Below are 19197 nucleotides of genomic sequence, written 5' to 3' on the forward strand. Positions count from 1 at the left end.
TTCATTTCAATAATAATTATGCAGATCCTTGAAGGAAATCAATACACAAACTGGGAAGCAAAAAGGAACCAGAGTCAATGGAGCTCATGGCTGTGCAATTTTGAATTTCAGTTTCTGATCACTTTCATTCAATATGCAAAAGAAACTGATCACTTCATTTTAAAAACTGTTAATTCAAACTCCTGGAAATTCAAAATCCATTTTTTTTGGGTTACATTTAACTGAGAACGTATGTACTCTTCCCTGGAAGCATATTGTACTTAGCCAACAAACATTGATCCTATTTTTGATAAACTTCCGAATTTTTCCCCTTGCCATGTTCAGGCTACCTGATAAGGGGACTGGTTTGCAGCATAAAATAAAAGTTTGTGGAAAAATTATCATTTCTCAGCAAAAAGACCAATGTTATCTGTTCAAATGAGCACCATGTGATATTTGATTATTAACAATACTTTGAAGTATTGTGAACTATTTGACCTTGGTGACAACTCTTGGAATTTACTTAATTCTTCCATAATTAACTGTGATCATGAATACACCTTAATCTGGGAAGAAGGAGGTGATTAAAGCTCAACACATGGATTTAAAATATGATCAGTTGGGAACAACATATTGAACACTTACTGAGCATCATAATTTACCATAAAGCACAAGTGTATTGACACTGCATCATGAACCTCAACAATGACACAGATGAATCACGACAAAAAGTGATGCAAAGTTTTAGCATTTTCCCCTTGCATCTCTGCAACCCAGTACCACTGGGCTTGATTACTGAGATGAATATGTCCAATGTAAGGCTCCACTTTAGGGCTCACGCAGGTGCTGCCCAAGCTTTAGAGCTTTTTTGACAAACTGGCTATTGATTTCAGATTGGTAGAGTGATCTGTGCTGTGGAATGTGCCCTGATCAATGAGGTTGAGAATAAGGAGCTTTGCCCAAAACTCTACCCATCTAACAAGTCTGAGTTCTGTGGGGAGCTGTTTCACTACCTACTACAATCCAACTCATTAGAAATCACTCCCTGAAAAACAAATGACCAAATTGTGATTTTTGCCTGAGAAAGAATAATAACTGAAGGAGGATATGTAGGTTTCTCAAATGTCAACTTTTGGTCACTGAGGCAACTCTCCTTGGCTCTACTTCAAAAACATTTGAACCAGCAAGCCTATTTTGCAAGCCAGATGATGGCACTGGCTTTAAAGGAGCAAGGAATTATCCTCAATTTTAAGGTCACTTGAAAATAATACTTACGGATGGGATCTTCTGGCTTCTCCCAGATCATGGTGTTGTATTGCGATACAGGCACATAATAAGTCAAATTAGATGCAGTCTAGTTTTAAACAAGTTAGAAATGGCAAATCAATGTTTCCTAAAGAATTTTCAACAGGAGGGGGAAAGTATCAGGTTACACATACAAACACAGTTGTGTGCTGATCTTTAGCTTTCAACATTGTGTTAATAACTTTTCTAGTTATCTAGTTGCCGAGAGAATCCAGGATTCAATTTTATAGTTTATTTGATCATTTAGAAAATGTTGCCAGTCATAAAATAAGTGCCAAAAGATCACTGTGGTAGTCATGGTAGACAAGTTGGCGGATTTAAAATTCTTGGGTCATCTATAGACACAAATGACCTTTGGGAAAATCCACCATAAATTCAATCCACTGAAACATAAACATGTAATAAAATGTTGGTGGGCTGTGGAACGTTTTATTACATCAGTGAAATTGCACATCAGGTCACGGTGTAGTGCACTTTCATACTGGACACAGAGCATACATCAGTTTGGTCTGTGCTATGCTCAAATGCAATTCGAACAAAAGCCTGAAATCTGAAAAAGCCACTGTTAATCTTATTTTCTAAATAATTCATGGAATGAGCTGGACAAAACAGAATAAAGTATAAACATCTGTCAGCATCTCACATTGAGGTTGCTGTTTGACTAAATTTGAGAATACTTTCTTGCAAGGCATAACAGGTGTCTGACAAAGGCTTTCTTTGAGCTACATAATTTACATTTAAGACTAAACAAGCTCTAAATGCCAAGTGAGGTGAGAGAGAGTAATGACCCTTGTCAGGAGTATGACAAATGGCATTTTTTAAAGATTAATCCGGTGACCAAGACAAACAACTGAGACCATCTGTACACAACTCAAAGAAGGGATTGAGAGAAGATAGTCTGCACATGGGTGAACATGAAGGGGAGACAGGCATAAGTGAAACAGATCAGTTAATTGAGGCAGGTGCTGATGCGTTGGCAGAATTTGTCACAGCAAAGCAAATGCTGCACTGCTGTAAGTTTCCTGCACATATCAAAGTATTAAGGGCTGGCTACAGAACTGAGACATTCCATATACCATGTCCCTATCCAGTTGCTGCAGTTCTTAGCATCGCTTCAAATGAGATGGACTGATTAAAGTACAGACTATTTTATGGGTTAATGCTCTCCTCTTAATATTGCAGCACAAGCCAAATCCCCAGTCCAATTCAAGTCACATACAGCAATCTCTAAATAATGCTCAACATTACAACCATTTGCTTAATTGAAACTTCGTGAATGTAGGAGTAAAATACAATAATTCGTTGGAAGTTTCTATAATTAAGGAGGAGTAATATATCTGTCTTCGAAGTCCACAGCCAGATGTTTTACATTTGTGCATAATATTAAAGAGTAGCTTCTGCAATGCTATTTCTAGAATAGATCTGTTTAGACATTTCTGACTAATGAAATCAATAGTTTGTCGAAATCCGTTTGGGGCCACTAACATAACTTGCTCAGTACCTACAGCATTTTATTTTTTAATTATTTTGTTAATCATCTTAACTTTAATGCAATTGTTTTAATCATTTCTAAGCATTTTAATCAACTTTGTACACATCATTTTTAATAGTTTTAAATGTGTCTGAATTTTAAAATTGTTACAAAGTTCAAAGAAGGCAAAGCTCCATTTCCAACCTTGCCTTCAGTGAAGCCCACCAGGGCACTCTGGAGTACAGTATCAAAACCCAGAGCCCAGTCCCACTGCCCATCTCCTGGAACTGTAGGACCAGGTCCAAGGAGATACAGTCCAAACAATGAAATTCAGAGCAAGTGATCCTCAACGCTGATGAATAGAAGGGCAGTTCTTGACAAAAAAGAGCAATAAAAATCTCCAATGGATACCTGAGCAACCAGACAGATGGTTTAAAGTTTGTTCAGAATATTGAAGAGCTGCGTCTGCAATGCTATTCCTGGATTAAATATATCTGTTTTGACATTTCTGTCTAATGAAACCAGTAACTTGTAAATACCTTGGGCTTCAGTACTTAGTATGATACTTGACCATGCTAGCCTTTAAATTAAATTGAGTCTTTGACAAAGGCATTTTCAGAACATTACATAGCTAAATAATGTAACTACTGAGAAAATTTATCATGAATAGCAGAATTATATGAAGACAAAACACCAGTGCATTTGCTGGTACATTATTGAGAGATGTAAGGTTGCCATTTAAACACAAAGCCTCTTCAGAGTGCTTATTAAATCTCACACCAGTGACAAAATACAGTACATGCAAGGATTAGAATCACTTATCAAACAGACTGTATTCTGGCCCAACAAAACAGAGGGAGCTTAAGAAGTGCAGAAGGTCTGCTTAAAAAAGACAACATACAGAATTTTCAAAAAGTAAAATTATAATGTGCAACTTAATAAGGTAACTTCGTTCACACAACGCAATTTTATCAGTACACGGGCCTACATAACAGCCAGAAAAAAAACACTGATTTTTTGTTCATGAAAGAGCATTTGTAAATTGTTCAAAATACAGTGCTGTGACTTAAAAATGTTCAGTGCAATATAACATTTATATAAATTACCTTTTATAAATGGAATATCATATTTACCTACAAAATGGTCAGCATTAGATAATAAAGCACTGAAGTTTCAGAAAACCTGCATCACCTCAGTAAATGAAATAATTCATAGTGTTTTCTCTCTGACCTTCCTTTACTCCCTGTATACCCATGACTGTGTCGCCAGCCACAGCTCCAATCTGCTAATTAAATTTGCTGACGATACTACATTGATTGGCCTAATCTCAAATAATAACGAGGCAGCCTACAGAGAAGAAGTTGTCTCTCTGACACAGTGGTGTCAAGAAAACAACCTCTCCCTCAATGTCGCAAAAGTAAAGGAGCTGGCTGCGGACTACAGGAGGAATGGAGACAGGCTAACCCCTATTGACATCAATGGATCTGGGGTTGAGTGGGTGAACAGCTTTAAGTTCCTCAGCATACACATTGCCGAGGATCTCATACAGTCTGTATATACTGGCTGTCTGGTGAAAAAAAGTACAACACCTCTTTCACTTCAGACGGTTGAAGAAGTTTGGTATGGTCCCCAAATCCCAAGAACTTTCTACAGGGGCACAGTTGGGAGCATCCTGACTGGCTGCATCACTGCCTGGTACAGGAACTGTACTTCCTTCAATTGCAGGACTCTGCAGAGAGTGGTGAGGACAGCCCAGCGCATCTGTAGATGTGAACTTCCCACTATTCAGAACATTTACAAAGACAGATGTGTAAAAAGAGCTGAAGGATCATTGGGGACCCAAATCACCTTAACCACAAACTGTTCCAGCTGCTACCATCCGGGAAATGGTACTGCAGCATAAAAGCCAGGACCAACGGGCTCCGGAACAGCTTCTTCTACCAGGCCATCAAACTGATTAATTCATGCTGATACAACTGAATTTCCATCTTATATTGACTGTCCTGTTGTACATACTATTATAAATTACTATAAATTGCACATTTAGATGGAGAAGTAACGTAAAGATTTTTACTCCTCATGTATATGAAGGATGTAAGTTATAAAGTCAATTCAATTTAATTGTGGCTCATTAGATTGCACTTTGACCTCTGAGTCAAGACATAGCAAATTCATATTCCAATTCAAATACTTCAAACCAAAATTCTCAGATGACATTTCAAAGCAATACTGAAGCAACACTGCACAGTCAGAAATTACATATCCCTCTTCAATTGTTAATAAGGAGCCCTGAATATTCTGTAAACAGAAATATTCCGACCACACAGGTTTGCAGTGAACACACTCTGTTTACAGCACCAAGACAACAGCAAAACATACATTGGTCTGCAGTTTATTGATTACAGCTTCACATTCAATACCATCAACCACTCAGTATTAATCACCAAGCTTCAAAACCTGGATCCTCACCGGGAGAGTCAGTCTGTATCAGTGATAAATCTCCTTCTCACTGACAATCAACACCGGCGCACCTCAAGCATGGGTGCTTAGCCCACTTCTCTACTCTCTACACTCATGACTGTGTGGCCAATGACATTTATAATTTAACAGATGAACCACTGCTGTTGGTAAAATCTCAGTGGGCAATGAGGTAGTGCACAAAAGTGATAGGGATCAACTGGTTGACTGGTGTTGCAACATCCATCTCGTGCTCAACACCAGCAAGATGGAGGAATTAAGGACATAGGAGCACAACACAGTACAGGCCCTTTGGCCCACAAATGTGTGCTGACCTTTTAACCAGCTCCAAGATCCATCTTCTCATTTTTCACTCCCATGTAGCCCTCCATTTTCCTCTATTCATGTGTCTATCTAAGTGTCTTTAAATGACCCTAATGTATCTGCCTCCACCACCACCCTGGCAGTGTGCTTCATGCACCATATATCATAAAAACTATCTCAGACATACCCCCCCATAGATTCCATAAAACCCTAAGACATAAATCTGATCCGCCATTCCATCATGGCTGATATATTATCCCTTTTAAACCCAATTCTTCCTTCTCCTTCTCCACATCACCTTTTACTCGAACTAATCAAGAAACTATCAATCTCTGTTTTAAATATAATTATTTATATTTGTGGCAATAAATCCCACAGATTCACCACCCTCGAGTTAAAGAAATTCTTCCTCATCTGTTCCCAATGATGTCCTTCTATTCTTAGTCTGGGCCCTCTGGTCTGAGACTTACCCACAATAGGCAATATCCTTTCCACATCTACTCTATCTGGGTCTTTCAATAATTAATAGATTTCAATATTCCTCCATTCACCTTAAATTTATGCTCCTTCATATTAGCCATTTCTGCCCTGGGGAAAAAGTCTCTGACCATCCACTCGATGCCTCTCATCATCTTATATACCTCTAAAATGATAAGAAATAACTTCACATCTGCCAGTTGTCGATCAGAGCTGAGTCCATCAAAGGGGAAAGTGTGGTGAATTCCAGAAAGAAGCACTGAGCGGAACCTGACACAGTGTTTGTGTCTCCAACGTGACAGGAACACAACTGATTATGGACTTCAGGAAGGGGAGGCTAGAAGAACACATATCAGTCCTCATTGAGGGATCAGCAGTGGAAAGGGTACGCAGCTTTAAGTTCCTGGTTGTCAGTATTCCTCGGGATCTGTCCCTGGCCCATCACGTTGATTCGATCATCAAGACGGCTCTGCGTCATTCGGAGTTTGAGGAGACTTGGTATGTCACCAAAGACTCCAGCAACTTGGAGAGTATTCAGACTGGTATGAAGGTTCCAATGCATAGAACTGCGACAAACCATTGTTGACTCAGCTATCTTCATCATGGGCAAAACCCACTCCAACATCAAGGACATCTTCAAGAGGTTAAGGACCCTTACCATCTGGGACATGCCTGCTTCTCATTACTACCATCACAGAAGAAGTACAAGTGCCTTAAGATTCATACTCAATGGTTTTTGGAAGAGCCTCTTGCCCTCTGCCATCAATCTCAGAACAATCCATGAACACTGCCTCACTATTCCTCTTTTGTACTGTTTTTATTGTAACCTGTAATTTGTTTTGTCTACATTGAACCCGCTGCCACAAAACAATAAATTTTATGACTTATGTCAGTGACAATAAAGCTGATTCTGATTCAAGAAGGTGACATCCATCATTAAGGATCCTCACCACCCTGGACATGCCCTCTTCTTGTCACTACCATCAGGGAGGAGGTACAGCAGCCTGAACATACACATTCAAGGATTCAGGAACAGCTTCTTGCCCCTCTGTCATCAGGTTTCTGAATGGTCTATGGACCCATTGAGCAGTATTCATTATTCTTTTTTAATGCACTATTTATATGGTTTGTAATTTATAGTCCTGTCATTTCTTTGCAGTGTACTGCTGATATGAACAACAAATTCTACACCATATAAGACAGAAAGAATAAAACCTGATACTGTTTCCATTTCACATAATGAGCATGTTATTTCTTGTATTCTGTTTATTCAGAAATTAACATCACTTAAAAAAACAAACCCTTTATCTCTGTTTTCTTCCAATTCTGCTCCTTTGATCAACTCTAGACATAACTGTTTTATCTCTCTTTGCTATGCTTCAGCTACAAATGGCCAAAATATCTCTCCCAATATCTAATTGCCCTTCCACCTCCTTTTCCTCCTTTAAGGCATTCTTTAAAATCTGACTCTTTGAAGAAACCAATGATAACATGATTATGCAAATTGCTCTCAAATCTGCTAATAACTCTCTCTGAAGGACCTTGGGATATTCTATATTCAAGAGTACAAGTAGCTATTGAAGCAATATTCAAACTCACAGCTCAAGATGTATTCAAAACAAAGGCTGCTGATAGGTAACAATGCCATACAGTGGGGCTGAGATCTTGAGGTTGTGGTCAATGAGGGTGAGGAGTTATTTATGCCAAAACTGATCAATTTTAAATTAAAAAAAATCAAAACATCACCAAGTTATTCCTCAACCATCAGCCTCTTGAACCAGAGGGAATAATTTCACTCACCCCATCACAGAAATGTTCCCACGATCTATGGACTCAGTATCAAGGACTCTTCATCTGATGTTCTTGATATTTATTGCTAATTTATTTATTACCATTATTTCTTTCTTTTTGTATTTTCACAGTTTGTTGTCTTTTGCACACTGGGTGAATGCCCAGGTTGGTGCAGTCTTTCACTGACTCTTTTGTGGTTATTTTTCTATCGTGGATTTATTGAATATGTCCACAAGAAAATGAATCTTAGGATTGTATGTAATAACAAATGTACTTTGATAATAAATATACTTTGAACTTTGATTAACATGTGGTTTGCAAATAAACTGTGCTTCAATTTTGGACACACTCTCACACAAGAACTTGGAGTGAAAAATGTTTGTCCTTGTGTTGATAATTCTGATGGCAGTGAAAATGCATTTCTTCATGAAAGCCATCAAATTAACAAGTCTCAAATGCTGTTAATTTTTATAACAGTCCTCAACTGAAGTCAGTGATTAGCATCTAGTCAATGTAATGGGAAAATTCTAAACTATTTAAAGGCACTTGACTGTTTCATGGATTCTATGTTTCAATTTCAAATTTACAGAAGCAAGGAACTGAATAGTTTTCTGCAAGTATGGTGTGAGTCAGTGGTGATATGATCAAGGTGAAGTGTTCAAGTGAGATTGACCTTCATTTGATGTAAAGACCTGCTTTTTCCAACAGCTGCAAAATTATTTCTGAAATTCAAAGACACCCACATATAAATCCCAACCTTTTTTTCTTTTCTCAACATGCTTTATCACAGTTTTCATAATCTATTCCAACCATTAGACATAAGTTAAACAAATGGAAGCAAAGAATTCCAAATTTTAAACAGTAATTACAGAAAGACTTTTGCTTCTGAAAATTCTTCTATGATGATGTCTGAAATAACAATTTGAAGTTACATTGCACCTTTAATATCAAAAATAACCCAAACCACCTGGCAAATGCCTGCTAATAAAAACAAGGCATCCAATAATATTTTACCAGTTAGTTTGAAATTCAAAGAGATAGGTTGGAATAAACATTTTAAATGAAAAAAAAATGTTAAAGATCTGAAGACAGTTCTGCAGAATTCCAGATATTACAACAATGTAATTGAAGGCATAATTAGTACAACAAATAAAATCAGAGATGCTCAAGAGATTGTAATTTGAACAGTGTATGTATGTTCACGTTTAAAGAACATATAGAATTTCAAAGGCCATTTTAAGAAGTGGGCTGAAATAGGTGTTAATTAAGTCAGCAAGCACAGGGACAAAAGTGACACAGAGTTAAAGAAAGAGTAGCAGAGTTTATGATTACCTCAAACTTATTCAAGGTAGAAAGTGCAAGGCCATGCAAGAAAGCACTGATTTAATCAAGGGCAGATGTAGATTAAAGACACAAGAGACTGCAGACGTGAATGAGGTTTTAAGAATCCAATGAGCTGAGATTGGGTGGAGTTGTTCAATGTGAGAAAATTCTGATTGGTGGAGTGTATTTGTGGCCCATTGAGTTCAGCTTGGCATTAAATCTGACACCTCTGTACAAACAGCCAAATTTAGTTTTAGAAGGTTGTTAAATGACTGGGGAATGGAGATTGTGATGCATACTGAAGCCGATAGCTTTGCTATCTCCAATGTTTAATTGAGATAAATTCTGTTCTGCATGCAGTTGATGTTCAACACATGATCTGACAATTCAGGGACAGTGAAAAGTTTGAGAGATCGAGTGGTTATGATCCATATAGTTACAGGAACATATATTTTCAGATGAGAAATAAAAGGTTCGAGGATCAACAATAGTGCATTTATTTTTAACTGAGGCCACTGCACATGATCCTGTGCGACTATCAGAATCGTACCTAGGAAGTGTGGACACATCTGGGTAACCGTGAAGAGTTGGTGACAAAGGATCAAATGCTCAACCACATTGCAGGTTACCATCAGGTTAAAAAGTTTAGAAATTTTTACATCAGGGAGCGGTACGGTATATACCATTTTGTAGGGAGATGTGGACAAATTTCCTCATGCAGACGGCAATCATAAAACTTTTGAGAGCAGTGACAAAGTTCATTCAAAACCGTTATAGATAGATAAAGGCATCCATTAGTCTCATGAGACTATGGATTTACGCCTTGGAAGGTTTATAGATAGATAGATAGATACCTCAATATTAATCAAAACAAGAGCATGTAATTGGCTCAGTGATAGAAGATCTCTCCATCACTGCACAACTCAGTTCCTGAACAATGCTGGAGCAGTCTTGAAGAGCCAAATGACTATTTAAGAATATTTGTGTTTCACATTATATTAAGGCTCAATCAACAAAAGCCAAGTGAGGAAAAGAAAGAAAACAATTCATTAGTCTTCTTTTCCTTCAACCAGTCACCAGTGTGCCTTTTACGTATACAAAAGAACAGCACTGAGCAAGTTACAACACAGTAGCCATCCCCTCCAACCTTCAACTGTCTGAGGTAGAACGCTCTGTCCTCAGTAAGGGCCTCACCTTTGTCCCCCTTCACCCACACCTCAGCAGGTTCTGTGTTCACCGTGACGCGGGACTCTTCTTCCGCCGGCTCCGTCTTCGAGCCTACTTCTTCAGCAAGGACTCTCCCACCCCCCCCCCCCCCGATGACCCCTTCTCCCACCTTCAACCCTCCTCCTCTTCGTGGACACCCCGCTCTGGTCTTCTGCCTGCTCTGGATCTCTTTATTGCTAACTGCCGACAGGACATAACCGTCTCGACTTCACCGCCCCTTGTTCCCATTCCAACCTCACTGCTTCTGAACACTCTGCTCTCCACTCCCTCTGCACTAAACCTAACCTTACTATAAAACCTGCTGATAACGTCGATGCTGTGTGCACTGACCTCTACCTTGCTGAGGCACAGCGACAACTCGCGGATACCTTCTCTTATTTACCCCTTGATCATGACCCCACGAGGGAGCACCAGGCCATTGTCTCCCACACCATCACCAACTTTATCTGTTCAGGGGATCTCCCATCCATTGCTACCAACCTTATAGTTCCCACACTCCGCAATTCCCATTTCTACCTCCTACCCAAGATCCACAAACCTGCCTGTCCAGGTAGACCCATTGTCTTTGCTTGCTCCTGCCCCATCGAACTCATTTCTGCATACCTCAACACTGTTTAACCCACCCCCCCCCCCGTTCAATCCCTTCCTACCTATGTTCGTGACACTTTTCACGCTCTGAAACTTTTCAATGATTTTAAGTTCCCTGGCCCCCACTACTTTATTTTCACCATGGATGTCCAGTCCCTATATACTTCCATCCCCCATCAGGAAGGTCTCAAAGCTCTCCGCTTCTTTTTGGATTCCAGACCTAACCAGTTCCCCTCTACCACCACTCTACTCCACCAAGCAGAATTAGTCCTTACTCTTAATAACTTTTTCTTTGGCTCCTCCCACTTCCTCCAAACTAAAGGTGTAGCTATGGGCACCCGTATGGGTCCCAGCTATGCCTGCCTTTTTGTTGGCTTTGTGGAACAATCTATGTTCCAAACCTATTCTGGTATCTGTCCCCCACTTTTCCTTCGCTACATCGACGACTGTATTGGCGCTGCTTCCTGCACGCATGCTGAGCTTGTTGACTTCATTAACTTTGCCTCCCACTTTCACCCCACCCTCAAGTTTACCTGGTCCATTTCTGACACCTCCCTCCCTTTCTAGATCTTTCTGTCTCTATCTCTGGAGACAGCTTATCTACTGATGTCTACTATAAGCCTACTGACTCTCACAGCTATCTGGACTATTCCTCTTCTCACCCTGTCTCTTGCAAAATTGCCATCCCCTTCTCGCAATTCTTCCGTCTCCACCACATCTGCTCTCAGGATGAGGCTTTTCATTCCAGGACGACGGAGATGTTCTCCTTTTTCAAAGAAAGGGGCTTCCCTTCCTCCACCATCAACTCTGCTCTCAAACGCATCTCCCCCATTTCACACACATCTGCTCTCACTCCATCCTCCTGCCACCCCACTAGGAATAGGGTTCCCCTTGTCCTCACCTACCACCCCGCCAGCCTCTGGGCCCAACATATAATTCTCCGTAACTTCCGCCACCTCCAACGAGATTCCACCACTAAGCACATCTCCCCCCCCCTTGCTTTCCGCAAGGATCGCTCCCTACGCGACTCCCTTGCTCATTCATCCCCCCCATCCCTCCCCACTGATCTCCCTCCTCGCACTTATCCTTGTAAGCGGAACAAGTGCTTCACATGCCCTTACACTTCCTCCCTCACTACCATTCAGGGCCCCAGACAGTCCTTCCAGGTGAGGCAACACTTCACATGTGAGTTGGCTGGGGTGATATACTGAGTCCGGTGCTCCTGATGCGGCCTTCTATATTGGCAAGACCCAACGCAGACTGGGAGATTGTTTCGCTGAACACCTACGCTCTGAGAAAGCATGATCTCCCAGTGGCCACTCATTTTAATTCCACGTCCCATTCCCATTCTGACATGTCTATCCACGGCCTCCTCTACTGTAAAGATGAAGCCACACTCAGGTTGGAGGAACAACACTTTATATTCCATCTGGGTAGCTTCCAACCTGATGGCATGAACATTGACTTCTCAAACTTCCGCTCATGCCCCACCTCCCCCTCGTACCCCATCCGTTATTTATTTATTTATATACACACTTTCTTTCTCTTTCTCTCCTATTTCTCCCTCTGTCCCTCTCACTATACTCCTTGCCCATCCTCTGGGCTTCCCCCCTCCCTCTTTTCTTTCTCCTTAGGCCTCCTGTCCCATGATCCTCTCATATCCTTTTTGCCAATCCACTGTCCAGCTGTTGGCTCCATCCCTCCCCCTCCCACTTTCAAATCTCTTACTAGCTCTTCTTTCAGTTAGTCCTGACGAAGGGTCTTGGCCCGAAACATCGACTGTACCTCTTCCCAGAGATGCTGCCTGGCCTGCTGCATTCACCAGCAACTTTTATGTGTGTTGCTTGAGAAAGTTACATTTCTTTTGGTTTTATTAAGGATTAAGGATAAGCTTATTGCCGTCCTGATTAAGAATACTCTTTAGGATGCCTGGCAGAGATGGGTCGAGCAGGATCCAGGGAATTTCTCTTTGCACCTTCACTGCTTCTTATTTCCGTAAATAACAGATTAAGTGGAGCTTGGTCAAACATGACTTTTACAGAACGTGGAAGATGCAGAGGCACAGAAATGTTAATACAGAGAATAAACTGAATTGTACAGTGATGGAGAAATTACGAAGAAACTTAGCAGGGCAGAGTATAAAGTCCTGCATGCAGAAGGAAAATGTATATGTACATAATGAAAGAAATTGTCTTTGCTTGGGAGTTTTTAGAAAAGGAACTTGAAGCAGCATACTCTTTCAAAAATCATAACAGCCCAACTATTAGTTAGAACCAACAGCAATTGAGCAGAAAATTACAGCTGGCATGTTAACTAAAGTCATAGAAATTAAAACACAGTTCAGGAGGCTGCAACGTGCTGAGAATGAAGCCGAGCATAGATAATAAGTTGGAGTGGGAGCTAGACAGAGAATTCATGTGGCAAGCAACAGGAAGCTCTCATATCGTCCCTGCAGAGCAAACGAAGGTGCTCGACAAAGCAGTCACAAAACCAAATTGCGTTTGGTTTTTCCATTGTAAAGGAACTCACAATGCAAGCAATTCATTCACTGTTACAGTTCATTCACTGGCAATTTCTGCTACCTTGAACAAAATTCCATCCATTCCCTTTCATCCAAGCATACATATTCAGTATTTCCAAGGAACCATCCCATCACATCCCCTTGTCCATTTTTCCAACTATACTCTTTCTCTGATCACTTTTCCATGCAATGAAAGGAAATGTCCTTTCAGCTCTTCCTTTCCCACTATCCAGGGACCCAAACAGACCTTTCAGGTGAGGCAGTGATTTACTTTCCCTTCCTCCAATTTAATGAATTTTCTCCAATGTTCACAATGCAGTATCCTTTTATTCATTATGCTGTGTTATATGATGTGGGTGATCATGATCTTTCCATGACCATGATTGCTTATGGCAAAATTTTTCTACAGAACTGGTTTGCCATTGCAAGACAGAGGACACTGGCCATTATCAATGCTCTTTAGAGATTGTCTGCTGGGATTAGTGGTTGCACAACCAGGACTTATACAACCATCAGCTGCTCATATGACCATCCACCACCTGCTGCATGACTTCATGTGATCCTGATCAGGGGGCTAAGCAGGATCTACACCTTGCCCAAGGATGACCTGCAGGGTAGCAGAGGGAAGAAGTGCCTTAGACCTCCTTTGGTAGAGATGCATTTCCACCCACCACGCTGCTATCCTTTACTTTGATTAAATCTAATGAACACTGAGAGTACTTACTCCGAGGTACAAACACAAATGTGAAATTATATTAAGCTTTGTCAGATATGAAATTCCATAAATAAGAAAATTAATGCAAAAGGGCTCAATTTGATGAAGTGTGTTTTGATGCACCATTGTTGTACCTGACCCTTTTCTCCAAATATTTTGTTGAATTCTTCAGTTTGCAGTCTTCTTCAGGACAAGTAACACTAAGCAAAGGACTCAGCATAGCCTGGTCTTCTCACACTTCCATTTCCCTGTAGGTTTGCTTGTTTGACAGATTTAGATCTTGGTGTTTACAAAACATTCCTAAATAACTTTACAAAAACCTTTGCTGAAATTTTAGTATCAGCTGAACATTTCCAACCTTGAGTGCCAATAGAAATTAAAACTGTAGCTACAACAAAAAGTAGGAAAACAAGGTGACAAAATTTGTATCTGTAAAATCTGTTCCACTTTGAATACTTCCTCCACTCAATGAATCCCCTGTATGAGGGAATTCAAATGCATCCCCTCCCTGGAACCTCACACACTCAACCTTGACTATTTGTACCTCAGCCCTCCATTCAGGTCTTGTATAAAAAAAAGTATATTACTGATTTATAGCAAACTATTATCTCAACTCACAATCAAAAGAGGTACAACATAGCAGCCATTTTAAACACCTTCATATGAAAAAATAATTCATGGATTAATCAACAGAAAACACTATATATTTTGACAATAGGAATGAAATTATCCTGATTTCTATTTCCTATCAGTAATGCCTCAATTTACAGAGAAAACTGTGGGACTGATCAACACTGAGGAAGCAGGACTAACTGGGTAACTCATACAAATGAGTACGTTATGCCAAAAAGATGCCAAAAGCGATCTGATTCTTAACTAATTATGCCAACAAGACCAAGGATATTAGAATTAGAATCAGGATTATTATCACTGACATACAGATATGTCATGAAATATGTTGTTTTGCAGCAGCAATGGAATGTAATACATAGAATGATTACACTGAGTGACAATAATAAATAAATTTAAAAGTAAATAAATAGTGCAAAAAGAAAGCAGAATAGGGAGGTAGTGTTCATGGGTTCAGGATGACAGAAGGGAGGTAGCAGTCCTCGATCTAGTTCTGTGCTGTCCTCAATGTACTTATATACTTGATTCTAATCTCCTCCTGGACTAAATGAGAACTGCAAAACAAATACTGAAATTCTAATCTTGTGCCAACTGGGATCAACTAATGCAATAGAAACAAATCATGAAATTAAAACTTGACTCATCTTGCGAGGATGAGTTGGTCAATGTTTCAAAAGGTCAAATTGCAGACGAGCCCACATGCAAAAATATACCTTAGAAATAAAACTGAGCACCTTCCATCCCAATTCTGAATTCTGTTAATGTACTAATCCTTGCAATCATGCAGCCAATCCATAAATCAACTATGACATGAAATCCTGCTGCGACACTAATTAATAAAGTATGATAATCAAATGTAATGGTCAATTAAGCAGCTCCACTTTATCAAATGTCAACAGTGATACAAATAATGTCAATATTTCAGTGTTCTTATTGCTTCCTGTCCATTAGAAGACTTCTGTTTGGAGAAGTTCAAACAGCAGAATAATTTGTACTTACTGTGGTTTTGTCAATGTGATCTTGCAAAGAATCAATAAGTAGATCTCCTACAGGTTGCCAGTCATTGCGGATACTTTCAGCTGATACCACACGGGCCTCAAAGTCATCCATAGCTTTTTGCAGTTCTTGCAGTTTCTCTAGGGCTTTTTCTACCTGCTTCTGCCAGCTGTTGGCATGAATATTCAATTGCTCCCAATTTTCCTTCACTTCTGTTGACTGTTTACGCACTGCTTTTGCAATCCTCTGTGCTTTCTCTTCAGGGGTAGACTCTAGAATAGGACAGATGTAATTGCTGGTCAACTTTCAAAAGCAAAGATTCTTTTAACACATCACACCCTTTCTAAACTTCATACTTTCAAAGGAATGAAAGTCAGTCACAAGCACTATCACATACATGGCCACATGAATAGTGACTAGCATTGTGAGTTCTTTAGTGAAACATTCTGTGGCAAGAGACATCAAAATTCATTAAATACACAACTGCAATTACCAAAGTGAAAAGGAAATAGAGGGAATAAAGTAATTATTTATTTAAAAAACTCTTCAAAACTTCTTTACACAGTAGACACAGTTTATACATCTCACATCAACTTTCATCTTCAGGAGTTAAAAGTTCACAATAGATGAGAATAATATATTTCCCTATCTTTGCAGAGGAGTCTTCTGTGAGGCTACAGATCCAATTAAGCCACATTCCAAACAAATCACAAGACCTGTTTTAAATCACCTTTTCAATTGAAACACAAAGACGATCCCTCACTGTCAAATAATGAGTGTTGCTTGCACAGAGAAAATCTTCCTGGACACCGACTGGCCTCACTGTTTACCCAATTACGTTTACATGTCAATATTTAAAGGTTCAATAATTATTCAAATACCAATAAGAGGAAAATGGTACCACTAACATTACAAAAAAAAAGTATTATGCTGTTAACATAAGAAAATCTGCAAATGCTTATGTTGCTGACAATTTATTGCACAAAGTACAGGCAATGGAGCTGGATCAAATAAGTATATATATGAAGTTAATGCCAATTACATTCACACTGACTTCTTAAATTTTTTTTTAAAAACAGCAGCAGTACTCGTAATCCAATCAGAAACAAGAGAAAATCTACAGATGCTGTAAGTCCAAGCAACACACACAAAATGCTAGAGGAACTCAGCAGGCCAGACCCTTTATGAAGGGTCTTGGCCCAAAATGTCGACGATACTCTTTTGCACAGATGCTGCCTGGCCTGCTGAGTTCCTCCAGCATTTCGTGTGTGTAGCAGCACTTGTAGATCAATTATGGCATTTCTAAGTAAATTTAGTCAATATAAGTAGGTTGGGTGTTCAACCGGAAAAAAATAGAGGGAATTGTTTTTGAAAGGAAGATCTTGTTGTGTTTTGTAACTCCAAAACATAAAAAACTAATTGAAATGAAAACAAAAGGAGTCAAGACTGTCAGTTTAACTTCATTCTTACTTTAAGTGATTTGTGCATGTCTAACATGGTAGCGTCATGACAAATGTATTCAGGTGTTTCTAACATATAACCCACAATTAATTATTGAAATGAACAAGAATGCTTAATTAAACATTACATTTACAACATTACTCAGATATTACTGAAATATTAAATACACAACACTCCTTGCTTAGTTATAAACCACAACTCTATATAGAACACATCTCAAATAAATATACACACACATATATACAGTTGCAAGAAAACGTTTGTGACCTGGTTTTCTGCATAAATTACTCAAAGTGTGGTCTAATCTTCATCTAAGTGACAATAATAGGAAACACAATCTGCCTAAACTAGTAACACATAAACAACTGTACTTCTGGTCAACACTGAGTACACCATTTAAACAATCACAGCCTAGGTTCATAAACGTACGTGAACCTCTGGGGTGATGCCCTCAACAAGAGCTATTTGGAGTCAGGTGTTCCAATCAATGAGATGGGATCAGAGGTGTGAGCTGTAGAGGTGCCCTGCCCTATTAAAAAAAAGACACAATGTCAAATTACTGACAGAGCCCGCTCTTCTCAGGAAAGATCTGTTTACGTGCACCATACCTTGATCAAAACAACTTTCAGAGGGCCTGAGAAGAAATGTAGAGATGCATGAAGCTGGAAAAAGCTACAATAGCATTTCTAAAGACCTTGAGTGTTCATCAGTCCACAGCAAGATAAATTGTCGACAAATGGAGGAAACTCAGTGCTGTTGCTACTCTCAATAGGAGTGGGCGTACTGCAAAGATCAGACCAAGAGCACAACATGCAGTGCTGAAGGAGGTGAAAAAGCATATAAGGGTAACAGCAAAAGACCTGCAAAAAATCTCTGGAACTTGTTAAAGTCTCTGTTCACGTGTCCACTACAGGAAAAACACTGAACAAGAATGGTGTTCATGGAAGGACACCATGGAGGAAACCACTGCTCTCCAATAAAAACATTGCTGCACGTGTCAAATTTGCAAAAGACCACCTGGATGTTCCACAACACTCTTTGGACAACTTTTTGTGGACAGATGAACAGAAGTTTACTTTTTAGCAGAAATGCCCATTGCTATGTCTGGAGAGAAAAAGGCACTGCACACCAACACCAAAACCTCATCCCAACGGTGACGCATGGTTGAAGGAGCATCATGGTTTGGGGCTGCTTTGCTGCCTCAGGGACTGGACAGTTTGTAATCATTGAAGAAACAATGAATTCAAACATTGTATATCAAGACGTTTTACAGGAGGAGGTCAGGGCAGTATCTGTCACTTGAAGCTTAATAGAAGTTGAATGATGAAAGAAGACAACGATCCGAAATACAAAAGTAAATCCACAACAGAATGGTTTAAAAATAAAAAAATGTATGTTTTGGAATGGCCATGTCAGAGTCCAGACCTTAACTCAATTGAGATACCGTGGCATGATCTGAAGAGGGCTGTTCATGCAAGGTATCCCAGAAATATTGATGAACCGAAACAGTTGTGTATGGAGGAATGATACAAAATTCTTCCGCATGTGCAAATCTGATCAGCAGCTACAGGAAATGTTTGGTAGAGGTTATTACTGCTAAAGGAGGTTCTACCAGTGATTAAATACAAGGGTTTACATACTTTTTCCGGGCTGGACTGTGAATGATTAAACAATGTGTTCAATAAAGGCATGAAAAGTACAATTGCTTGCGTATTATTAGCTGAGGCAGATTGTGTTTGCCAATTGTTGTGACTCAGATGAAGATCAGATCACAATTTATGAGTAATTTATGCAGGTATAATAATACAATTACTCTTTAAGCATCCTCAGCATAGGATGGCAGTGTCCCATCTTTACTACATGATGTTAAACAGGTTCCTCCTGTTGACTTCATTAGATGGAGAAAATATCAAGACGCTTGAATGAAATGGC

At 39.5% G+C, this 19197-nt stretch overlaps 1 protein-coding gene across 9 annotated transcripts in view; it reads right to left on the minus strand.

Annotated features, from left to right (window-relative positions):
* The window catches only part of LOC140201367 (utrophin-like), a 524122-nt gene that overhangs the window by 130483 nt on the left and 374442 nt on the right, over window positions 1-19197 (minus strand). For all 9 annotated transcript variants that reach the window (XM_072265376.1, XM_072265377.1, XM_072265374.1 and 6 more), the window contains one exon: window positions 15808-16076. In XM_072265376.1, coding sequence (XP_072121477.1) covers window positions 15808-16076 — 269 coding nt within the window. The remainder of the gene's footprint in view (window positions 1-15807; window positions 16077-19197) is intronic.

This window comes from Mobula birostris, chromosome 8, assembly GCF_030028105.1.
Source record: "Mobula birostris isolate sMobBir1 chromosome 8, sMobBir1.hap1, whole genome shotgun sequence".
Taxonomy (NCBI): domain Eukaryota; kingdom Metazoa; phylum Chordata; class Chondrichthyes; order Myliobatiformes; family Myliobatidae; genus Mobula; species Mobula birostris.